The 27,240-nt window shown below is 58.4% G+C and overlaps 1 protein-coding gene across 1 annotated transcript in view; it reads left to right on the top strand.

The window, feature by feature from the left end:
• LOC115112460 (anosmin-1-like) overlaps positions 1–26,915 on the top strand; it is an 84,695-nt gene extending 57,780 nt beyond the window's left edge. Inside the window, exons 10-14 of the mRNA XM_029639545.2 lie at positions 21,508–21,596; positions 22,722–22,893; positions 23,137–23,354; positions 24,331–24,472; positions 24,711–26,915. Coding sequence (XP_029495405.1) covers positions 21,508–21,596; positions 22,722–22,893; positions 23,137–23,354; positions 24,331–24,472; positions 24,711–24,766 — 677 coding nt within the window. The 3' untranslated portion in view covers positions 24,767–26,915. The remainder of the gene's footprint in view (positions 1–21,507; positions 21,597–22,721; positions 22,894–23,136; positions 23,355–24,330; positions 24,473–24,710) is intronic.
• The last annotated feature ends 325 nt before the right edge of the window (positions 26,916–27,240 follow it).

Below are 27,240 nucleotides of genomic sequence, written 5' to 3' on the forward strand. Positions count from 1 at the left end.
GGAGGGAGAGAGGACACGCACACGCAGAGAGGGACACACACACACAGAGAGGGGGAGGGAGAGAGGGACACGCATATACAGAGAGGGACACACATACACAGCAGAGGGGGGGAGGGAGAGAGGGACACGCACACGCAGAGAGGGACACACACACACACAGAGAGGGGGGAGGGAGAGAGGGACACGCACACACAGAGAGGGACACACACACAGAGAGGGGGGGAGGGAGAGAGGGACACGCATATACAGAGAGGGGGAGGGAGAGAGGGACACGCACACACAGAGAGGGGGAGGGAGAGAGGGACACGCACACACAAAGAGGGGGAGGGAGAGGGGACCCGCACACACAGAGAGGGACACGCACACACAGAGAGGGGGAGGGAGAGAGGGACAGCAGAGGGGGAGGAGAGAGGGACACGCACACGCAGAGAGGGGACACGCACACGCAGAGAGGGACACGCACACACAGAGAGGGACACGCACACACAGAGAGGGGGGAGGGAGAGAGGGACACGCAGAGGGGGAGAGAGGGGACACGCACACACAGAGAGGGACACGCACACACAGAGAGGGGGAGGGAGAGAGGGACACGCACACGCAGAGAGGGACACGCACACGCAGAGAGGGACACGCACACACAGAGAGGGACACGCACACACAGAGAGGGACACGCACACACAGAGAGGGGGAGGGAGAGGGGACACGCACACACAGAGAGGGGAGGGAGAGGGACACGCACACACAGAGAGGGGAGGGAGAGAGGGACACGCACACACAGAGGGGGAGGGAGAGAGGGACACGCACACACAGAGAGGGACACGCACACACAGAGAGGGGAGGGAGAGGGGACACGCACACACAGCACACACACAGAGAGGGGGAGGGAGAGAGGGACACGCACATACAGAGAGGGGGGGGAGAGGGACACGCACACACAGAGAGGGGGAGGGAGAGAGGGACACGCACACACAGAGAGGGGGAGGGAGAGAGGGACACACACAGAGAGGGACACGCACACACAGAGAGGGGGGAGGGAGAGAGGGACACGCAGAGGGGGAGGGAGAGAGGGACACGCACACGCAGAGAGGGACACGCACACGAGAGAGGGACACGCACACGCAGAGAGGGACACGCACACGCAGAGGGACACGCACACACAGAGAGGACACGCACACAGAGAGGGGGAGGGAGAGAGGGACACGCAGAGGGGGAGGGAGAGAGAAGGACACGCACACACAGAGAGGGACACGCACACAGAGAGGGGGAGGGAGGGCAGAGAGGGACACGCACACACAGAGAGGGGGAGAGGGACACGCACACACAGAGAGGGACACGCACATGCAGAGAGGGGAGAGAGGGACACGCACACACAGAGAGGGACACACACACACACAGAGAGGGGGAGGGAGAGAGGGACACGCACATACAGAGAGGGGAGGGAGAGAGGGACACGCACACACAGAGAGGGGGGAGGGAGAGAGGGACACGCACACACAGAGAGGGGGAGGGAGAGAGGACCCGCACACACAGAGAGGGACACGCACACACAGAGAGGGGGAGGGAGAGAGGGACACGCAGAGGGGGAGGGAGAGAGGGACACGCACACGCAGAGAGGGCACACGCAGAGAGGGACACGCACACACAGAGAGGGACACGCACACAGAGGGGGGAGGGAGAGAGGGACACGCAGAGGGGGGAGGGAGAGGGACACGCACACACAGAGAGGGACACGCACACACAGAGAGGGGGAGGGAGAGAGGGACACGCACACACAGAGAGGGGAGAGGGGGAGGGAGAGAGGGACACGCACACACAGAGAGGGACACACACACACAGAGGGGGGAGGGAGAGAGGGACACGCACACAGAGAGAGGGGAGGGAGAGAGGGACACGCACACACAGAGAGGGGGAGGGAGAGAGGGACCCGCACACACAGAGAGGGGGGAGGGAGAGAGGGACACGCAGAGGGGGGGAGGGAGAGGACACGCACACGCAGAGAGGGACACGCACACGCAGAGAGGGACACGCACACACAGAGGGGACACGCACACACAGAGAGGGGGAGGGAGAGAGGGACACGAGAGGGGGAGGAGAGAGGGACACGCACACACAGAGAGGGACACGCACACACAGAGAGGGGAGGGAGGGGGAGGGGGGGAGGGAGAGGGGACACGCACACACAGAGAGGGACACGCACACACAGAGAGGGGGAGGGAGAGAGGGACACGCACACGCAGAGAGGGACACGCACACGCAGAGAGGGACACGCACACGCAGAGAGGGACACGCACACGCAGAGAGGGACACGCACACACAGAGAGGGGGACGCACACACAGAGAGGGACACGCACACACAGAGAGGGGGGAGGGAGAGAGGGACACGCACACACAGAGAGGGACACGCACACACAGAGAGGGGGAGGGAGAGAGGGACACGCACACACAGAGAGGGGGAGGGAGAGAGGGACACGCACACACAGAGAGAGGGGGAGGGAGAGAGGGACACGCACACACAGAGAGGGGGAGGGAGAGAGGGACACGCACACACAGAGAGGGGCACACACAGAGAGGGGAGGGAGAGAGGGACACGCACACACAGAGAGGGACACACACACACAGAGGGGGGAGGGAGAGGGGACACGCACATACAGAGAGGGGGAGGGAGAGGGACACGCACACACAGAGAGGGGGAGGGAGAGGGGACACGCACACGCAGAGAGGGACACGCACACGCAGAGAGGGACACGCACACACAGAGAGGGACACGCACACACAGAGAGGGGGAGGGAGAGAGGGACACGCACACGCAGAGAGGGACACGCACACACAGAGAGGGGGAGGGAGAGAGGGACACGCACACGCAGAGAGGGACACGCACACACAGAGAGGGGGAGAGGGACACGCACACACAGAGAGGGACACGCACACAGAGAGGGGAGAGAGGGACACGCACACACAGAGAGGGACACACACACACAGAGAGGGGGGAGGGAGAGAGGGACACGCACATACAGAGAGGGGGAGGGAGAGAGGGACACGCACACACAGAGAGGGGAGGGAGAGGGTCACGCACACACAGAGAGGGGGAGGGAGAGAGGGACCCGCACACACAGAGAGGGACACGCACACACAGAGAGGGGGAGGGAGAGGGGACACGCAGAGGGGGAGGGAGGGACACGCACACGCAGAGAGGGACACGCACACGAGAGAGGGACACGGACACACAGAGAGGGACACGCACACACAGAGAGGGGGGGAGAGAGGGACACGCAGAGGGGGGAGGGAGAGAGGGACACGCACACACAGAGAGGGACACGCACACAGAGAGGGGGAGGGAGAGGGGACACGCACACACAGAGAGGGACACGCACACACAGAGAGGGGAGGGAGAGGGGACACGCACACACAGAGAGGGACACGCACACACAGAGAGGGGGAGGGAGAGAGGGACACGCACACACAGAGAGGGGGAGGGAGAGGGACACGCACACACAGAGAGGGGGAGGGAGAGAGGGACCCGCACACACAGAGAGGGACACGCACACACAGAGAGGGGGAGGGAGAGAGGGACACGCACACACAGAGAGGGACACACACACACAGAGAGGGAGGGAGAGAGGGACACGCACATACAGAGAGGGGGAGGGAGAGGGACACGCACACAGAGAGGGGGAGGGAGAGAGGGACACGCACACACAGAGAGGGGAGGGAGAGAGGGACACGCACACACAGAGAGGGACACGACACACAGAGAGGGGGAGGGAGAGAGGGACACGGAGGGGGGAGGCACACGCAGAGAGGGACACGCACACGCAGAGAGGGACACGCACACGCAGAGAGGGACACGCACACGCAGAGGGGGACACGCACACGCAGAGGGACACGCAGAGAGGACACGCACACGCAGAGAGGGACACGCACACGCAGAGAGGGACACGCACACACCGAGAGGGACAGAGAGGGGGAGGGAGAGAGGGACACGCACACACAGAGAGGGGGAGGGAGAGAGGGACACGCACACACAGAGAGGGACACGCACACACAGAGAGGGGGAGGGAGAGAGGGACACGCACACGCAGAGAGGGACACGCACACACAGAGAGGGGGAGAGGGACACGACACACAGAGGGGACACGCACACAGAGAGGGGAGAGGGGACACGCACACACAGAGAGGGACACACACACACACAGAGAGGGGGAGGGAGAGAGGGACACGCACATACAGAGAGGGGAGGGAGAGAGGGACACGCACACACAGAGAGGGGGAGGGAGAGAGGGACACGCACACACAGAGAGGGGGAGGGAGAGAGGGACCCGCACACACAGAGAGGGACACGCACACACAGAGAGGGGGAGGGAGAGAGGGACACGCACACGCAGAGAGGGACACGCACACGCAGAGAGGGACACGCACACGCAGAGGGGGACGGACACACAGAGAGGGACACGCACACACAGAGAGGGGGAGGGAGAGAGGGACACGCAGAGGGGGAGGGAGAGAGGGACACGCACACACAGAGAGGGACACGCACACACAGAGAGGGGGAGGGAGAGAGGGACACGCACACACAGAGAGGGACACACACAGAGAGGGGGGAGGGAGAGAGGGACACGCACACACAGAGAGGGACACACACACACAGAGAGGGGGGAGGGAGAGAGGGACACGCACACACAGAGAGGGGGAGGGAGAGAGGGACACGCACACACAGAGAGGGGGAGGGAGAGAGGGACCCGCACACACAGAGAGGGGGGAGGAGAGAGGGACACGCAGAGGGGGAGGGAGAGAGGGACACGCACACGCAGAGAGGGACACGCACACGCAGAGGGACACGCACACGCAGAGAGGGACACGCACACACACGAGAGGGGGAGGGAGAGAGGGACACGCACACACAGAGAGGGACACGCACACACAGAGAGGGGGGAGGGAGAGAGGGACACGCACACGCAGAGAGGGACACGCACACGCAGAGAGGGACACGCACACGCAGAGAGGGACACGCACACGCAGAGAGGGACACGCACACACAGAGAGGGACACGCACACACAGAGAGGGACACGCACACACAGAGAGGGGGAGGGAGAGAGGGACACGCACACACAGAGAGGGACACGCACACACAGAGAGGGGGAGGGAGAGAGGGACACGCACACACAGAGAGGGGGAGGGAGAGAGGGACACGCACACACAGAGAGGGGGAGGGAGAGAGGGACACGCACACACAGAGAGGGGGAGGGAGAGAGGGACACGCACACACAGAGAGGGACACGCACACACAGAGAGGGGGAGGGAGAGGGACACGCACACACAGAGAGGGACACACACACACAGGAGGGGGGAGGGAGAGAGGGACACGCACATACAGAGAGGGGAGGGAGAGAGGGACACGCACACACACAGAGAGGGGGAGGGAGAGAGGGACACGCACACGCAGAGAGGGACACGCACACGCAGAGAGGGACACGCACACACAGAGAGGGACACGCACACACAGAGAGGGGGGAGGGAGAGAGGGACACGCAGAGGGGGGGGAGGGAGAGGGGACACGCACACACAGAGGGGACACGCACACACAGAGAGGGGGAGGGAGAGAGGGACACGCACACGCAGAGAGGGACACGGAGAGGGGGGAGAGGGACACGCACACACAGAGAGGACACGCACATGCAGAGAGGGGAGAGAGGGACACGCACACACAGAGGGACACACACACACACAGAGGGGGGGAGGGCGAGAGGGACACGCACATACAGAGAGGGGAGGGAGAGGGACACGCACACACAGAGGGGGGGGGAGAGAGGGTCACGCACACACAGAGAGGGGGAGGGAGAGAGGGACCCGCACACACAGAGAGGGACACACACAGAGAGGGGGAGGGAGGAGGGACACGCAGAGGGGGAGGGAGAGAGGACACGCACACGCAGAGAGGGACACGCACACGCAGAGAGGGACACGCACACACAGAGAGGGACACGCACACACAGAGAGGGGGAGGGAGAGAGGGACACGCAGAGGGGGAGGGAGAGGGACACGCACACACAGAGAGGGGATTACACACACAGAGAGGGGGAGGGAGAGAGGGACACGCACACACAGAGAGGGACACGCAGAGAGGGGGGAGGGAGAGAGGGACACGCACACACAGAGAGGGACACGCACACACAGAGGGGGGAGGGGAGAGGGACACGCACACACAGAGAGGGGAGGGAGAGAGGGACACGCACACACAGAGAGGGGGAGGGAGAGAGGGACCCGCACACACAGAGAGGGACACACACAGAGAGGGGGAGGAGAGGGACACGCAGAGGGGGAGGGAGGAGGGACACGCACACGCAGAGAGGGACACGCACACGCAGAGAGGGACACGCACACACAGAGGGGACACGCACACACGCAGAGGGGAGGGAGAGGGACACGCAGAGGGGGAGGGAGAGAGGGACACGCACACACAGAGAGGGACACGCACACACAGAGAGGGGAGGGAGAGAGGGACACGCAGAGGGGGGGAGAGAGGGACACGCACACACAGAGAGGGACACGCACACACAGAGAGGGGAGGGAGAGGGGACACGCACACGCAGAGAGGGACACGCACACGAGAGAGGGACACGCACACGCAGAGAGGGACACGACACACAGAGGGGACACGCACACACAGAGAGGACACGCACACACAGAGAGGGGGGAGGGAGAGAGGACACGCACACACAGAGAGGGACACGGAGAGGGGGGAGGGAGAGGGGACACGCACACACAGAGAGGGGGAGGGAGAGAGACACGCACACACAGAGAGGGACACGCACACACAGAGAGGGACACGGGGGACACGGAGAGGGGGAGGGAGAGAGGGACACGCACACACAGAGAGGGGAGGAGAGAGGGACACGCACACAGAGAGCGGGGAGGGAGAGAGGAGGAGAGGGACACACACACACACAGAGAGGGGGAGGAGAGAGGGACACGCACATACAGAGAGGGGGAGGGAGAGAGGGACACGCACATACAGAGGGGGAGGGAGAGGGGCAGAGGGGGGAGGGAGAGAGGGACACGCACACACAGAGAGGGGGAGGGAGAGAGGGACCCGCACACACAGAGAGGGACACGCACACACAGAGAGGGGGGAGGAGAGAGGGACACGCACACGCAGAGAGGGACAGAGAGGGGACACGCACACACAGAGAGGGGAGGGAGAGGGACACGCAGAGGGGAGGGAGAGAGGGACACGCACACACAGAGGGACACGCACACACAGAGAGGGGGAGGGAGAGGGGACACGCACACACAGAGAGGGGGGGAGAGAGGGACACGCACACACAGAGAGGGACACGCACACACAGAGAGGGGGAGGGAGAGGGACACGCACACACAGAGGGGACACGCACACACAGAGAGGGGGAGGGAGAGAGGGACACGCACACACAGAGAGGGACACACACACACAGAGAGGGGGAGGGAGAGAGGGACACGCACACACAGAGAGGGGAGGGAGGGGGACACGCACACACAGAGAGGGGAGGGAGAGAGGGACCCGCACACACAGAGAGGGGGAGGGAGAGAGGGACACGCAGAGGGGGAGGGAGAGAGGGACACGCACACGCAGAGAGGGACACGCACACGCAGAGAGGACACGCACACGCAGAGGGACACGCACACACAGAGAGGGGGAGGGAGAGAGGGACACGCAGAGGGGGGAGGGAGAGAGGGACACACACAGAGAGGGACACGCACACACAGAGAGGGGGAGGGAGAGAGGGACACGCACACGCAGAGAGGGACACGCACACGCAGAGAGGGACACGCACACGCAGAGGGGACACGCACACGCAGAGAGGGACACGCACACACAGAGAGGGACACGCACACACAGAGAGGGACACGCACACACAGAGAGGGGGGAGGGAGAGGGACACGCACACACAGAGGGACACGCACACACAGAGGGAGGGAGAGAGGGACACGCACACACAGAGGGGGGAGGGAGAGAGGGACACGCACACACAGAGAGGGGAGGGAGAGGGACACACACAGAGAGGGGGGAGGGAGAGAGGGACACGCACACACAGAGGGGACACGCACACACAGAGAGGGGGGAGGGAGAGAGGGACACGCACACACAGAGAGGGACACACACACACAGAGAGGGGGAGGGAGAGGGACACGCACATACAGAGAGGGGAGGGAGAGAGGGACACGCGCACACACAGAGAGGGGGGGGGAGAGAGGACACGCACACGCAGAGAGGGACACGCACACGCAGAGAGGGACACGCACACACAGAGAGGGACACGCACACACAGAGGGGGGAGGGAGAGAGGGACACGTAGAGGGGGGAGGGAGAGAGGGACACGCACACACAGAGAGGGACACGCACACACAGAGAGGGGGAGGAGAGAGGGACACGCACACGCAGAGGGGACACGCACACACAGAGAGGGGGGAGAGGGACACGCACACACAGAGAGGGACACGCACATGCAGAGAGGGGAGAGAGGGACACGCACACACAGAGGGACACACACACACACAGAGAGGGGGAGGGGCGAGAGGGACACGCACATACAGAGAGGGGGAGGGAGAGAGGGACACGCACACACAGAGAGGGGGGAGGGAGAGAGGGTCACGCACACAGAGAGGGGGAGGGAGAGAGGGACCCGCACACACAGAGAGGACACGCACACACAGAGAGGGGGGGGGGGAGAGGGACACGCAGAGGGGGGGAGGGAGAGGGACACGCACACGCAGAGAGGGACACGCACACGCAGAGAGGGACACGCACACACAGAGAGGGACACGCACACACAGAGGGGGGAGGGAGAGAGGGACACGCAGAGGGGGGAGGAGAGAGGACACGCACACACAGAGAGGGACACGCACACACAGAGAGGGGAGGGAGAGAGGGACACGCACACACAGAGAGGGACACGCACACACAGAGAGGGGGAGGGAGAGGGGACACGCACACACAGAGAGGGACACACACACAGAGAGGGGGAGGGAGAGAGGGACACGCACACAGGAGAGGGAGGGAGAGGGACACGCACACACAGAGAGGGGGAGGGAGAGGGGACACGCAGAGGGGAGGGAGAGGGACACGCACACACAGAGAGGGACACGCACACACAGAGAGGGGGAGGGAGAGAGGGACACGCACACGCAGAGAGGGACACGCACACGCAGAGAGGGACACGCACACGCAGAGGGGACACGCACACGCAGAGAGGGACACGCACACACAGAGAGGGACACGCACACACAGAGAGGGACACGCACACACAGAGGGGGGAGGGAGAGGGGACACGCACACACAGAGGGGACACGCACACACAGAGAGGGGGGGGAGAGAGGGACACGCACACACAGAGAGGGGGGAGGGAGGGACACGCACACAGAGAGGGAGGGAGAGAGGGACACGCACACACAGAGAGGGGAGGGAGAGAGGGACACGCACACACAGAGGGACACGCACACACAGAGAGGGGGAGGGAGAGGGGACACGACACACAGAGAGGGACACACACACACACAGAGAGGGGGAGGGAGAGAGGGACACGCACATACAGAGAGGGGAGGGAGAGAGGGACACGCACACACAGAGATGGGGGAGGGAGAGAGGGACACGCACACGCAGAGAGGGACACGCACACACAGAGAGGGACACGCACACACAGAGGGGGGGAGGAGAGAGGGACACGTAGAGGGGAGGGAGAGAGGGACACGCACACACAGAGAGGGACACGCACACAGAGAGGGGGAGGGAGAGAGGGACACGCACACGCAGAGAGGGACACGCACACACAGAGAGGGGGAGAGGGACACGCACACACAGAGAGGGACACGCACATGCAGAGAGGGGAGAGAGGGACACGCACACACAGAGGGACACACACACACACAGAGGGGGGAGGGCGAGAGGGACACGCACATACAGAGAGAGGGAGGGAGAGAGGGACACGCACACACAGAGAGGGGAGGGAGAGGGTCACGCACACACAGAGAGGGGGAGGGAGAGGGGACACGCACACACAGAGAGGGACACGCACACACAGAGGGGGGGAGGGAGAGAGGGACACGCACACACAGAGAGGGACACGCACACACAGAGAGGGGAGGGAGAGAGGGACACGCACACACAGAGAGGGACACACACACACAGAGAGGGGGAGGGAGGAGGGACACGCACACACAGAGGGGGGAGGGAGAGAGGGACACGCACACACAGAGGGGGGAGGGAGAGGGGACCCGCACACACAGAGAGGGACACGCACACACAGAGAGGGGGGAGGGAGAGAGGGACACGCAGAGGGGAGGGAGAGAGGGACACGCACACGCAGAGAGGGACACGCACACGAGAGGGACACGCACACACAGAGAGGGACACGCACACACAGAGAGGGGAGGGAGAGAGGGACACGCAGAGGGGGGGGAGAGAGGGACACGCACACACAGAGAGGACACGCACACACAGAGGGGGAGGGAGAGAGGGACACGCAGAGGGGAGGGAGAGAGGGACACGCACACACAGAGAGGGACACGCACACACAGAGAGGGGGGAGGGAGAGAGGGACACGCACACGCAGAGAGGGACACACAGCAGAGAGGGACACGCACACGCAGGAGGGACACGCACACACAGAGGGGACACGCACACACAGAGGGACACGCACACACAGAGAGGGGAGGGAGAGAGGGACACGCACACAGAGAGGGAGAGGGGAGGGAGAGGGGACACGCACACACAGAGGGGGAGGGAGAGAGGGACACGCACACACAGAGAGGGACACGCACACACAGAGACACGCACACACAGAGAGGGACACGCACACACAGAGAGGGGGAGGAGAGAGGGACACGCACACACAGAGGGGGAGGGAGAGAGGGACACGCACACACAGAGAGCGGGGGGGGAGGGACACGACACACAGAGGGACACGCACACACAGAGAGGGGGAGGGAGAGAGGGACACGCACACACAGAGAGGGACACACACACACAGAGAGGGGGAGGGAGAGAGGACACGCACATACAGAGAGGGGGAGGGAGAGAGGGACACGCACACAGAGAGGGGAGGGAGAGAGGGACACGCACACAGAGAGGGAGGGAGAGAGGGACACGCACACACACAGAGAGGGAGGGAGAGAGAGGGACACGCACACACACACGCAGAGAGGGACAGAGAGGGGGAGGGAGGGGACACGAGAGGGGGAGGGAGAGGGACACGCACACACAGAGAGGGACACGCACACACAGAGAGGGGGAGGGAGAGAGGGACACGCACACACAGAGAGGGGAGGGAGGAGGGACACGCACACACAGAGAGGGAGAGGGGGAGGGAGAGGGACACGCACACACAGAGAGGGACACGCACACACAGAGAGGGGGAGGGAGAGAGGGACACGCACACACAGAGAGGGACACACACACACAGAGGGGGGAGGGAGAGAGGGACACGCACACACAGAGGGGGAGGGAGAGAGGGACACGCACACACAGAGAGGGGGAGGGAGAGAGGGACCCGCACACACAGAGAGGGGGAGGGAGAGGGACACGAGAGGGGGAGGGAGAGAGGGACACGCACACGCAGAGAGGGACACGCACACGAGAGAGGGACACGACGCAGAGAGGACACGCACACACAGAGAGGGGGAGGGAGAGAGGGACACGCAGAGGGGGAGGGAGAGAGGGACACGCACACACAGAGAGGGACACGCACACACAGAGAGGGGGAGGGAGAGAGGGACACGCACACGCAGAGGGACACGCACACGCAGAGAGGGACACGCACACGCAGAGGGGACACGCACACGCAGAGAGGGACACGCACACACAGAGGGACACGCACACACAGAGAGGACACGCACACACAGAGAGGGGGAGGGAGAGAGGGACACGCACACACAGAGAGGGACACGCACACACAGAGAGGGGGGAGGGAGAGAGGGACACGCACACACAGAGAGGGGGAGGGAGAGAGGGACACGCACACACAGAGAGGGGGAGGGAGAGAGGGAGAGGGGGAGGGAGAGAGGGACACGCACACACAGAGAGGGACACGCACACACAGAGAGGGGGAGGGAGAGAGGGACACGCACACACAGAGAGGGACACACACACACAGAGAGGGGGAGGGAGAGAGGGACACGCACATACAGAGAGGGGGAGGGAGAGAGGGACACGCACACACACAGAGAGGGAGGGGACACGCACACGCAGAGAGGGACACGCACACGCAGGGGGACACGCACACACAGAGAGGGGACACGCACACACAGAGAGGGGGGAGGGAGAGAGGGACACGAGAGGGGGAGGGAGAGAGGGACACGCACACACAGAGAGGGACACGCACACACAGAGAGGGGGAGGGAGAGGGACACGCACACGCAGAGAGGGACACGCACACACAGAGAGGGGGAGGGACACGCACACACAGAGAGGGACACGCACATGCAGAGAGGGGGAGAGAGGGACACGCACACACAGAGGGACACACACACACAGAGAGGGAGGGGCGAGAGGGACACGCACATACAGAGAGGGGGAGGGAGAGAGGGACACGCACACACAGAGAGGGGGAGGAGAGAGGGTCACGCACACACAGAGGGGAGGGAGAGAGGGACCCGCACACACAGAGAGGGACACGCACACACAGAGAGGGGGAGGGAGAGAGGGACACGCAGAGGGGGAGGGAGAGAGGGACACGCACACGCAGAGAGGGACACGACACGCAGAGAGGGACACGCACACACAGAGAGGGACACGCACACACAGAGGGGGAGGGAGAGAGGGACACGCAGAGGGGGAGGGAGAGAGGGACACGCACACACAGAGAGGGACAGAGAGGGGGAGGGAGAGAGGGACACGCACACACAGAGAGGGACACGCACACAGAGAGGGGGAGGGAGAGAGGGACACGCACACACAGAGAGGGACACACACACAGAGAGGGGGAGGGAGAGAGGGACACGCACACACAGAGAGGGGAGGGAGAGAGGGACACACACACAGAGAGGGGGAGGGAGAGAGGGACACACACACAGAGAGGGACACACACACAGAGAGGGGGGAGGGAGAGGGACACGCAGAGGGGGAGGGAGAGAGGGACACGCACACGCAGAGAGGGACACGCACACGCAGAGAGGGACACGCACACACAGAGAGGGACACGCACACACAGAGAGGGGGAGGGAGAGAGGGACACGCAGAGGGGGAGGGAGAGAGGGACACGCACACACAGAGAGGGACACGCACACACAGAGAGGGGGAGGGACACGAGAGGGGAGGGAGAGAGGGACACGCACACACAGAGAGGGACACGCACACACAGAGAGGGGAGGGAGAGAGGGACACGCACACGCAGAGAGGACACGCACACGCAGAGAGGGACACGCACACGCAGAGAGGGACACGCACACACAGACACGCACACACAGAGAGGGACACGCACAGAGAGGGGGGGGAGAGAGGGACACGCACACACAGAGAGGGACACGGAGAGGGGGGGGAGGGGGGACACGCACACACAGAGAGGGGGAGGGAGAGAGGGACACGCACACACAGAGAGGGACACGCACACACAGAGAGGGACACGCACACACAGAGAGGGACACGCACACACAGAGAGGGGGGAGGGAGAGAGGGACACGCACACACAGAGAGGGGGAGGGAGAGAGGGACACGCACACACAGAGAGCGGGGAGGGAGAGAGGGACACGCACACACAGAGAGGGACACGCACACACAGAGAGGGGGGAGGGAGAGAGGGACACGCACACACAGAGAGGGACACACACACACACAGAGAGGGGGGGGGAGAGAGGGACACGCACATACAGAGAGGGGGGGAGAGGGGACACGCACATACAGAGAGGGGAGGGAGAGAGGGACACGCACACACAGAGAGGGGGAGGGAGAGAGGGACACGCACACACAGAGAGGGGGAGGGAGAGAGGGACCCGCACACACAGAGAGGGACACGCACACACAGAGAGGGGGAGGGAGAGAGGGGACGCAGAGAGGGGACACGCACACGCAGAGAGGGACACGCACACACAGAGAGGGGAGGGAGAGGGGACACGCAGAGGGGGAGGGAGAGAGGGACACGCACACAGAGAGGGACACGCACACACAGAGGGGGGAGGGAGAGAGGGACACGCACACACAGAGAGGGGAGGGAGAGAGGACACGCACACACAGAGAGGACACGCACACACAGAGAGGGGGGAGAGGGACACGCACACACAGAGAGGGACACGCACATGCAGAGAGGGGAGAGAGGGACACGCACACACAGAGAGGGACACACACACACAGAGAGGGGGAGGGAGAGAGGACACGCACATACAGAGAGGGGGAGGGAGAGAGGGACACGCACACACAGAGAGGGGGGAGGGAGAGGGACACGCACACACAGAGAGGGGGAGGGAGAGAGGGACACGCAGAGGGGGAGGGAGAGAGGGACACGCACACGCAGAGAGGGACACGCACACGCAGAGAGGGACACGCACACGCAGAGAGGGACACGCACACACAGAGAGGGACACGCACACACAGAGAGGGGGAGGGAGGGGACACGCAGAGGGGGAGGGAGAGAGGGACACGCACACACAGAGAGGGACACGCACACACAGAGAGGGGGAGGGAGAGGGACACGCACACACAGAGAGGGACATGCACACGCAGAGAGGGACACGCACACGCAGAGAGGGGGAGAGGGACACGCACACACAGAGAGGGGACACGCACACGCAGAGAGGGGGAGAGGGACACGCACACACAGAGAGGGGGAGGAGAGAGGGACACGCACACGCAGAGGGGGGAGGGAGAGAGGGACACGCACACACAGAGAGGGACACGCACATGCAGAGAGGGACACGCACACACAGAGAGGGACACGCACACACAGAGAGGGACACGCACACGCAGAGAGGGGAGGGAGAGAGGGACACGCACACACAGAGAGGGACACGCACACGCAGAGGGGAGGGAGAGAGGGACACGCACACGCAGAGGGGGAGGGAGAGAGGGACACGCACACGCAGAGAGGGGGAGGGAGAGAGGGACACGCACACGCAGAGAGGGACACGCACATGCAGAGAGGGGGGAGAGGGACACGCACACGCAGAGGGGGAGGGAGAGAGGGACACGACACGCAGAGGGGGGAGGGAGAGGGACACGCACACACAGAGGGGGAGGGAGAGAGGGACACGCACACACAGAGGGGGAGGGAGAGGGGACACGCACACGCAGAGAGGGACACGCACACGCAGAGAGGGGGAGGGAGAGAGGGACACGCACACACAGAGAGGGACACACGCACACACAGAGAGGGGGAGGGAGAGGGGACACGCAGAGGGGGAGGGAGAGAGGGACACGCACACGCAGAGAGGGACACGCACACGCAGAGGGGACACGCACACGCAGAGAGGGACACGCACACAGAGAGGGACACGCACACGCAGAGAGGGACACGCACACGCAGAGAGGGACACGCACACGCAGAGAGGGACACGCACACGCAGAGAGGGACACGCACACGCAGAGAGGGGGAGGGAGAGAGGGACACGCACACGCAGAGGGGGGAGGGAGAGAGGGACACGCACACGCAGAGAGGGGGAGGGAGAGAGGGACACGCACACACAGAGAGGGACACGCACACACAGAGAGGGACACACACACACAGAGAGGGACACGCACACACAGAGAGGGGGACGGAGAGAGGGACACGCACACACAGAGAGGGACACGCACACACAGAGAGGGACACGCACACACAGAGAGGGGAGGGAGAGAGGGACACGCACACACAGAGGGGGACACGCACACACAGAGAGGGGGAGGGAGAGAGGGACACGCACACACAGAGAGGGACACGCACACACGAGAGGGACACGCACACAGAGAGGGGGAGGGAGAGAGGGACACGCACACACAGAGAGGGACACGCACACAGAGAGGGGACACGCACACACAGAGAGGGACACGCACACACAGAGAGGGGGGAGGGAGAGAGGGACACGCACACACAGAGAGGGACACGCACACACAGAGAGGGACACGCACACACAGAGGGGGGGAGGGAGAGGGGACACGCACACACAGAGAGGGACACGCACACACAGAGAGGGGGAGGGAGAGAGGGACACGCACACACAGAGAGGGGGAGGGAGAGAGGGACACGCACACACAGAGAGGGACACGCACACACAGAGAGGGGGAGGGAGAGAGGGACACGCACACACAGAGAGGGGGAGGGAGAGAGGGACACGCACACACAGAGAGGGACACGCACACACAGAGAGGGGGAGAGGGACACGCACACACAGAGAGGGACACGCACACATGCAGAGAGGGGGAGAGAGGGACACGCACACACAGAGAGGGACACACACACACACAGAGAGGGGGAGGGAGAGAGGGACACGCACATACAGAGAGGGGGAGGGAGAGAGGGACACGCACACACAGAGAGGGGGAGGGAGAGAGGGACACGCACACACAGAGAGGGGGGAGGGAGAGAGGGACACGCAGAGGGGGAGGGAGAGAGGGACACGCACACGCAGAGAGGGACACGCACACAGAGAGGGACACGCACACGCAGAGAGGGACACGCACACACAGAGAGGGACACGCACACACAGAGAGGGGAGGGAGAGAGGGACACGCAGAGGGGGAGGGAGAGAGGGACACGCACACACAGAGAGGGACACGCACACACAGAGAGGGGGAGGGAGAGAGGGACACGCACACACAGAGAGGGACATGCACACGCAGAGAGGGACACGCACACACAGAGGGGGAGAGGGACACGCACACACAGAGAGGGACACGCACACGCAGAGAGGGGGAGAGGGACACGCACACACAGAGAGGGGGAGGGAGAGGGACACGCACACGCAGAGGGGGAGGGAGAGAGGGACACGCACACACAGAGAGGGACACGCACATGCAGAGAGGGACACGCACACACAGAGAGGGACACGCACACACAGAGGGGACACGCACACGCAGAGAGGGGGAGGGAGAGAGGGACACGCACACACAGAGAGGGACACGACACGGAGGGGGAGGGAGAGAGGGACACGCACACGCAGAGGGGGAGGGAGAGAGGACACGACACGCAGAGAGGGGGAGGGAGAGGGGACACGCACACGCAGAGAGGGACACGCACATGCAGAGAGGGGGGAGGGGGACACGCACACGCAGAGGGGGAGGGAGAGAGGGACACGCACACGCAGAGGGGGAGGGAGAGGGACACGCACACGCAGAGGGGGAGGGAGAGAGGGACACGCACACACAGAGGGGGAGGGAGAGAGGGACACGCACACGCAGAGAGGGACACGCACACGCAGAGGGGGGAGGGAGAGAGGGACACGCACACACAGAGAGGGACACACGCACACACAGAGAGGGGGAGGGAGAGAGGACACGCAGAGGGGGAGGGAGAGAGGGACACGCACACGCAGAGAGGGACACGCACACGCAGAGAGGGACACGCACACGCAGAGAGGGACACGCACACGCAGAGAGGGACACGGGGCAGAGGGGACACGCACACGAGGGGGACACGCACACGCAGAGAGGGACACGCACACGCAGAGAGGGACACGCACACGCAGAGAGGGGGGAGGGAGAGAGGGACACGCACACGCAGAGAGGGGGAGGGAGAGAGGGACACGCACACGCAGAGGGGGGAGGGAGAGAGGGACACGCACACACAGAGAGGGACACGCACACACAGAGAGGGACACACACACACAGAGAGGGACACGCAGAGGGGGACGGAGAGAGGACACGCACACACAGAGAGGGACACGCACACACAGAGAGGGACACGCACACACAGAGAGGGAGGGAGAGAGGGACACGCACACACAGAGAGGGACACGCACACACAGAGAGGGGAGGGAGAGAGGGACACGCACACACAGAGAGGGACACGCACACACAGAGAGGGGACACGCACACACAGAGAGGGGAGGGAGGGGGACACGCACACACAGAGAGGGACACGCACACACAGAGAGGGACACGCACACACAGAGAGGGACACGCACACACAGAGAGGGGGAGGGAGAGAGGGACACGCACACACAGAGAGGGACACGCACACAGAGAGGGACACGCACACACAGAGGGGGGAGGGAGAGAGGGACACGCACACACAGAGAGGGACACGCACACACAGAGAGGGGGAGGGAGAGGACACGCACACACAGAGAGGGGGAGGGAGAGAGGGACACGCACACACAGAGAGGGACACGCACACACAGAGAGGGGGAGGGAGAGAGGGACACGCACACACAGAGAGGGGAGGGAGAGAGGGACACGCACACACAGAGAGGGGGAGGGAGAGAGGGACACGCACACACAGAGAGGGGAGGGGAGAGGGACACGCACACACAGAGAGGGACACGCACACACAGAGAGGGGAGGGAGAGAGGGACACGCACACACAGAGAGGGGGAGGGAGAGAGGGACACGCACACACAGAGAGGGACACACACACACAGAGAGGGGGAGGGAGAGAGGGACACGCACATACAGAGAGGGGAGGGAGAGAGGGACACGCACACACAGAGGGGGGAGGGAGAGGGGCACACGCAGAGAGGGGGAGGGAGAGAGGGACACGCACACACAGAGAGGGACACGCACACACAGAGAGGGGAGGGAGAGAGGGACACGCACACACAGAGGGGGGGGAGAGAGGGACACGCACACACAGAGAGGGACACACACACACAGAGGGGGGAGGGAGAGAGGGACACGCACATACAGAGAGGGGAGGGAGAGAGGGGACACGCACACAGAGAGGGGGGAGGGAGAGAGGGACACGCACACACAGAGGGGACACGCACACACAGAGAGGGGGAGGGAGAGAGGGACACGCAGAGGGGGAGGGGAGAGGGACACGCACACGCAGAGAGGGACACGCACACGCAGAGAGGGACATGCACACGCAGAGGGGACACGCACACACAGAGAGGGGGAGGGAGCACACGCAGAGGGACACGCACGCAGAGGGGGAGGGAGAGAGGGACACGCACACACAGAGAGGACACGCACACACACAGAGGGGGAGGGAGAGAGGGACACGCACACGCAGAGGGGAGGGACACGCACACACAGAGAGGGGGAGGAGAGAGGGACACGCACACGCAGAGGGGGGGGAGAGAGGGACACGCACACAGAGAGAGGGACACGCACATGCAGAGAGGGGGAGAGGGACACGCACACGCAGAGGGGGAGGGAGAGAGGGACACGCACACGCAGAGGGGGAGGGAGAGAGGGACACGCACACGCAGAGGGGGAGGGAGAGCGGGACACGCACACACAGAGAGGGACACGCAGAGGGGGAGGGAGAGAGGGACACGCACACGCAGAGAGGGACACGCACACACAGAGAGGGACACGCAGAGGGGGAGGTAGAGAGGGACACGCACACGCAGAGAGGGACACTCACACCCAGAGAGGGACACGCAGAGGGGGAGGGAGAGAGGGACACGCACACGCAGAGAGGGACACGCACACGCAGAGAGGGACACGCACACACAGAGAGGGACACGCAGAGGGGGAGGGAGAGAGGGACACGCACAAACAGAGAGGGACACGCAGAGGGGGAGGGAGAGAGGGACACGCACACACAGAGAGGGACACGCAGAGGGGGAGGGAGAGAGGGACATGCACACGCAGAGGGGGAGGGAGAGAGGACACGCACACGCAGAGAGGGACACGCACACGCAGAGGGGGAGGGAGAGAGGGACACGCACATGCAGAGGGGGGGGGGAGAGGGACACGCACACCCAGAGGGAGAGAGATGCACACGGGGAGAGAAAGAGACGCACACACAGAGAGAGACACGCACGCGGGGAGACAGACACACACAGAGAGACACGCGGGAGACAGACACACGGGGGAGAGAGACGGACGCGGGGAGACAGACGCACACACACAGAGAGAGAGAGACACGCACGCACGCGGCGAGACAGAGGGCGAGACTTACACGGGGAGACAGAGAGAGATACAGAGAGAGAGAGAGAAACAGAGAGAGAGACTCACACGGGGAGACAGACACGCGGGGAGAGAGACTCGGACACATGGAGAGATAGAGAGACACAGACACACAGAGAGAGAGAGAGAGAGACAGATGCACACAGAAACCGAGAGAGCAAGGCACGCACAGGCAGAGGGTTTTGTTCAACAACCTTAGCAATGGCGGTCAATAGACTTCTGAGGCTCGCTCACAGCCCTGATGGAGCGGCAGGTAGCCTAGTGGTTAGAGCGTTGGACTAGTAACCGGAAGGTGGCAAGATCGAGTCCCTGAGCTGACAAGGTAAAAATCTGTAATTCTGCCCCTGAACAAGGCAGTTAACCCACTGTGCCTAGGCCGTCATTAAAAATAAGAATTTGTTCTTAACTGACTTGCCTAGTTAAATAAACGTGAAATAAAAACCGAACACTGCCACGCAGCTCTATACCTGTTTTCCATGTTCCTTTCCTTGTTTCCTATACCTCTTCCCCTCTGTCAGCTCAGGCTACGCATATCTTGTTTATTTTCTTCCCATTTCCTGCTTCCCTGTAATTCCTCTCTTCTGCTTCCAAACTGCTGGGAGCCTGTGTGCGCCAGATCCGTGTCGAAACCTTCAAAGTCCTCTTTTTATCTCCCGACCGCAATCGAGGCCCCTGCCAAGGGCTAACACAGCATAACTCAATTATTAATGGGAAAAGTATCATTTCACATCGGAACGCACACAGCCGGATGAATAATAATTCCAGTAAAATGACAGGGCAATGGGAGCATAAACAGAACTGATTAGCCAATGAGGCACTACTATGTAGTAATGAAGTGAACTAGGGCCGGGACTAGGGCCGCTTCACCATTGCTGAGGGTAGGCCATCAATGCCATGTTTCGCTGATGAGATGGTTTAATAAAAGTGTCTACTTTTAGCAATAAAGAAGCGGTTGTATTTCATTCCATTGTTCTCAAAGTGTTGCTGAATCTCCTGTAAGTCAGTTTGCTCCTCTATTCAGGCACCCTAGCTGGAAAGCGAGGTAGCGGCTATTCAGGCACCCTAGCTGGAAAGCGAGGTAGCGGCTATTCAGGCACCCTAGCTGGAAAGCGAGGTAGCGGCAGTGGTCCCTTCCCTTTTGAGATGGTTAAACAACACATTTCTAAAAAATATTTCAATGTACACCTGTTTAGTCAAATTCAACCCTGCTTTTTATTTCTTATTTTATTATGTTGACGTTAATGTTGAGATGAGCCTTTAGAAGCGTAATTTAATGCATTATGCTAGATACTGTCTCAGAGGATCTGTTAATGCCTGATAAGATCAGGTTGATGGTGTGACAGTAATAGAGTACTGAAACTGATTGGGTGTTATTGTAAGATCATTTTATCCATCAAGTGTGTATCATGTCTGATGATGGCTGTGTCATCGGATTCTTTGTTGTAGTTTTGGCACCAGGTCAGTGACCTCCTCTTCTCTCTCTTTCTCCTCCCAGACCCTCTGGTGAGTCGTTACCATGTCCAGTGGATGCCTGAGTACTGCAGCCATAATGAGACCAGAGGACCAGAGAAATCAGTCACCCAGGTCAGTCCCATCCCCCAAATCATCGTTCTATCAAAGTAAACCTCATCAGTCCAAGTGTCGGTGGCTGTGTCGACCCATGACTTGATGTGCAGCTCAGTGGTATGCAAATTGCCCGCCAACCTCTCTTGTCTGGCGTTCTGAAAAGGCATGTTGTCTAAAGAAAAGGACCCCACTCAGTGCCTCAGTCACGTTGTGTAGCTTTGCAGCAAATCAGCGACTGTTGTTTTGGTTATGACTCAGTTGGTGTGGTCAAATGTGGTGCGTTGCCCAATAAAACACATTTACTAAAACAATATTTCCGGTAATGGGGGACCATGCACCCCCAGAATGAGAACAGTGGATGCTGGGTGTGTGCGCATGAGTGTGGTGGGGGTGGGGTTGTGTGCTGTGGTGCTGGTTGAACTCGGGGCTGTTCTAGGATGGCATAGGCCTGGCAATCAACACATTCTTCAGAGAGCCCTTCTCTGGTTGCTTGGATATACACATCCTTTTTCTATAGATTCCTGGGAAGGATTCCAGCACAGCGTTGGTCTACGTCTCTTGTGTGCAAACATGGCGCCTTGGTTCATTCATAATCAGAGTTTTTGCATTTGAGAGAGAATACTCAGAGTTATTGACTATTAGGGTAGAACTACATTATTACAAATGAAAGATCTAATTCCATCCACTCAGCAGGAAATGTTCACATTTTCTGGATAAAGGGACACAGGAGGTGATTTTTAGGTCAATAGTTAATTAATGTCTGAAACAAGTCTGCAGCATTAGAATGCTGCTAAGAATTCTTTAACATTGAGTTGACATCTCCTCTTCATTTCAAATTACCCCAAAATGTACTCTTGGTCCTTCGTTATTGTTAAGTGTCCCCTTTATGTTTGTGTTACACTTGGAACCCATAGAAAGGATATCATTTTGCATTGTAGTTTGAATGGAGGACTAGTGGATTAACCCCTAACACATGACTGTTCAAAGTGGTTCTGTAATGTGGGCCATGCTTAAGGGCATAGGGAGGGAATCTGATCCTCTCCATGGATTTCATTACCTGTGGTGGTTCTCAGGGATGTGACCTGGGCGACATCATATAAAAGTCACCAAGTCTCAGAACATTTCATGTGTTTCTTGGCTCAGGAGAACTATATCAACCTCCCGGACCTGCTCTTCTCCTGCAAGTACAAAGTCACCGTTCACATGCTCAAGTCCAAGAGGCGCGCCAAGGATGAGAGCACCACCTTTCTCACCCCGTCCTGCGCCACCATCAGGAACAAGAGCCACAAACACATCCCCTGTCCTGGGGAGGGAGGTGAGTCAGCTGCCCAGTACAACCAGTTCATGTTATGCTGATACTCTGATTCTCATTTAACATTATGTCTGACTACAAGGCTCTCCACATGCATCCTCTCATATTATGGTACAAGTACACAATTGCTTTTTTAAATTTACTGTGACTAATTTAGTACCACACCATATAATTTATATTAAGCCAAGAACACATGTCCATCAGACAAGTATTTTTCAACATCTTTATTCCCATCTCTCTCTGCAGCCCCTGTTCCCAAAGTGTTGGCTAAGCCAGAGAATCTGACGGCGTCCTTCTCCATCCACGAGGGAAACATCACAGGCAACTTCTTGTGGCGGGTGTCACGGGTCCTGGCCCATCAACAAATCACAGGCTTTCAGGTCACCTGGGCAGAGGTCACCAAAGAGAGCCGACAAAATAGCCTGCCCAACAGCATCATCTCCCAGTCCCAGATCCTGCCTCCAGTAAGTCTGTTTCATTCTCTTTTCAAGTAAATCTATTGTTCCTGTGACAGAACTTCTTATTTGGAAAGTTACATGCAGTCCCTTCAGAGTAGGTTATACCAGGACATGGCTCTTTGTTGTAGGACACAAAAGATTAGCAAGGAAGGGAAATGTATATGTTCTTGAGGAAAGTGATATAAAATTGTTCCCGAGCTAAAGAATAAGCTCCATCTTCAGCATTTCATTATACAACGCCTGCCAGGAGTGGAGGTATTTTAAGGATACAACTGTGTTGCTCTCTTTACATGAATAACCAGATAAACAGTGGTGAGCTGAGAAACCGAGAGAGATCTGAGGGAGGGGCGTGTCCTGCTAGAAGTTCTCATCCTCCTGTGTGTCATCTACCTTCCCTGCTTCCTCTTTCATCTGGTTTTACATAATCTATCAACAACACGTTCTGTCTGTCTTCTCCGCCCAGCGAACTGCTTGTAGCTCTGAAAATAAAAACACCCATAACTACACTGTTTGTCAGGAAGGGAAAGTGAGAAAACAGGATGCATCTTTGTTTACCTGAATTGAGAGCAGAGGGTGCATGGGGTATAGCCCATGTTACCCAACAGCTAATTCAACATGTTAACATCAGAAGGGACTAAAACTCTAGACCTCTGTGTGGGGAACAAAACGGTTTACTACCTTAAATTCCAAAAAATGGAACATTGAACAGTCTGTATGTGAGAAAGGTATTCAGACAGTCTTGGAGGACAAATTGAAGTTGATACAACATTGCTGTTAAAATCCTTTACAACTGGAGAAAATGTTCCACAAAAAAACATCTTTAATGTGGGTTCTTAAGAAAAATAAGCAATTTTCTATCAGTTTCAAGTTGTCCTTGGAAGTGGCTTAATACCTCTCATGCTGAGTGTCACGTGAAAGATTGTTTTTTACAGTGGCACCAACGATGGTTAATTGTCTTCTCTTGTGCTGTTAACCCTTTCAGGACCATAATCTGCTGGTGGTGTCTAACCTGCAACCTGCCACATACTACAGACTGGAGGTCCAGGTGATAATGTCAGGAGGGGAGGGTCCTGCCTCTGTCAAGACCTTCCAGACCCCCAGTGTGTTACCAGTCCTGCAACACCGTAAGTACCAGCTCACTGACCACTGATCACAACTGTTGCTCTCCTCTAGTCAACTACCGGGCTGTGTCCAGGTGGTCTTAAACAGAGATGCCGTAGCTCATTGGAGCTGACTCTTCAGTGACATCTTTTGAGGTCATTTGATGAGTATGTTTCTTACATGATCACATAATCCTTTTGATCATTATTCTGAACTTTCATTAGGAACTGATATTGACATGTTTTTTTTGGTGTGTTGTAGGACCCAGACTCAGGCAGCACCATCCACACCAGAAGCTCTCAGCAGAAAGACATTGAAACCCCTTGGCCCATCAGACCCAGTTTGGCCGGAATCTGTCTCACAGCACCTTCACCAAGGGAGGGAATTCGGTGTGGAACCACACAGCAGACCATGAGCTCTGACCCCAACCCATGTGATATGGGTTCACATTCAGGCTGCACAGAATATGCTTTCCCCTCACAGCCCTTTCTGATTCAACCCACTGACTGGGCTCTCTGAACCATACAGTCAGATACATACTCTTATGTAGGACATTTCTTTCGGACAGGTTGATTCATTCTCCCTTTATTTCACTGAAGGCTTTGTGGGACAGAGCCTAAGATGGTTAAGGAGTTCTCAAACTGTTTTCATCCAATAGAACCAGTTACAAAGCAGCAATTGAATTACATTAGTTAAAATAACTCAAAGGTTGTTAGATTAAAAAAGGCCCAGAGAAAACATTGTTTTTACCATGATATGCAAGCATTTTGTTTGAATATCTTAGTAACTTAAAAGGGTTGGGAGGTATAAATAAATATTATAAAAATATTATCTGTATTATTTTCCAATACCGTCAATACCATTTTTTTGTTTGTTTTAAATAAATTTGAATATTAGTACTTTTTAAATTAATACCTGCATTCAACTTGTGCACTAGGTAATAGATACAGCAGATCGTGTTTATAATTTCACCTTTTAGATGATGTTTCATTATGAAGCTTAAGGTACTAGTTTCTCAAAACAGCTGTTTGAGCCAGTCACGTGTGTTTGTTTACAGAGAAGCACAACGAGCAAAATGGGAGCCTCGTGAGGTAAGTCACTCCTCTGCAGCGCAATTTACGTGAGGTGATCAAGTTACACTTGTATGAAATTATGTACTAATATTTGCCAGCTAAATATCGTATAACTATTAACTATTAAGTTATAACTATTAAAAAAGTTATAACTATCTGAGATGTGCCAAATAAATTATTTCCCGTTTGGTTTTGCTAATTTTAGCTAAGTGGCTAACGTTAGCTTGCTAGATCAAGCTTCTTGGTAACCGCAGCAGAGACAATCCCCACCTGGATTAGGATCCCTGCTGTCTAATATTTGTTTTATGCGTTTTGCGTTACTTTCATAACGTTATGCGCTAGGTTGTCTGTTTTAGTAGTAAATGTTCACATGCGCTCGTGAGCATTTACCTAACATCCGCTATGAGGATTTCTTAGTACTTGTTAACATTTTGGTAAGCTACATGTGTTGGGCTTTTTAAAATAAAAAAAAGCAATTTGTTAAAAATAACGGCCATTTTGTGCACTACCGGTTATACCGCAAAACCCGGGATGGCACAAGCACGGCATGGAAGTCGATACCACCCAACCCTAGTAACTACATCGAAGACACTTGAATAACAGTCCGGAAAATGCCATGCAATTGTAAAACACAATCATGTATTCATTGAGAAAGGAGTGTTGAAATTCACCTATTTATTTTGTTTTACCAAGTAAGTAAAACAATGTCCCTTAGGCATAATGGAACTAAAACCAGTGTAGTTTAACCCAGAATACTTCTCATAGTATGTTGCATGTAGAAGTACATTCAGTGCTTGACTTGGGCAGGTAGCGGCACTTCAAATGTTCTACTGCTTGAGCTCCAGTTCCTCTTATAGAATATAAGCTCAAAAGTATTGTGGAGCTCCTGCACCTAAATATAGACACTATCAGCACCCAAAATGAGTACCGCCACCTATTTCCCTCCAAGTCAAGCACTGAGTACATTTGATTTTAAAATGTAAATGAATTACTAGCGTCAACTTGAATGCTTGTAAAGGTTTTGCATGTCAAACGTGAGTGTTGTGTCTGCATAAATACATCTGTGTTACCTCTAATATGTTAGCAATATTTCATTAACAGAGAATTATATGGGGAATAATATGTCATGCTTATTAATGAAATTATAACTGTGGAAATGATGGAATTGTATGTTATTGGCTGTAGAAATATTTGTTGTGGAACAGTCAGTGAATGTCTATTTATTTATGTCTGTGTGTGTGTGTGTGTGTTTTAGTCGAGTTTTTGATCCGGCAAAACATCTTGTAAAGACATTTTGTAAAAATGGAATTGTAAATATAGTCTCATGTTACATGTTATTTTTCCATGGTAGAAACTGTAGAAACTGTTAAGTAATAAAATAATCCTTAACCTATTCCTTATGCTTTTCCTGCTTATTTGAAATTACTATGAGAAATTAGTCAATATGAAATAGAGTATATTCTCTAAACATTAGACTATTTGGCAGATGCTGGTGCTTATGTTGGCTGTGTATTCCATAATGCCAGACTCCAACACAGCATATTCACTGATCTACCCAGGAGCTTGAGACATGCACTCAAACAGTCCAAATAAACAGGTCATTCAGAGCTTACCAGCAAGCCATGCCTAGAGTTTGATGGCCTGGACATAATACTCTCCTTTAGACGACAGTATTGTGCCCTGCCAGTTAATTCAAGTGTACTGTTAGTATTTGAACA

The sequence above is a fragment of the Oncorhynchus nerka genome, linkage group LG3 (genome assembly GCF_034236695.1).
Source record: "Oncorhynchus nerka isolate Pitt River linkage group LG3, Oner_Uvic_2.0, whole genome shotgun sequence".
Lineage (NCBI taxonomy): Eukaryota > Metazoa > Chordata > Actinopteri > Salmoniformes > Salmonidae > Oncorhynchus > Oncorhynchus nerka.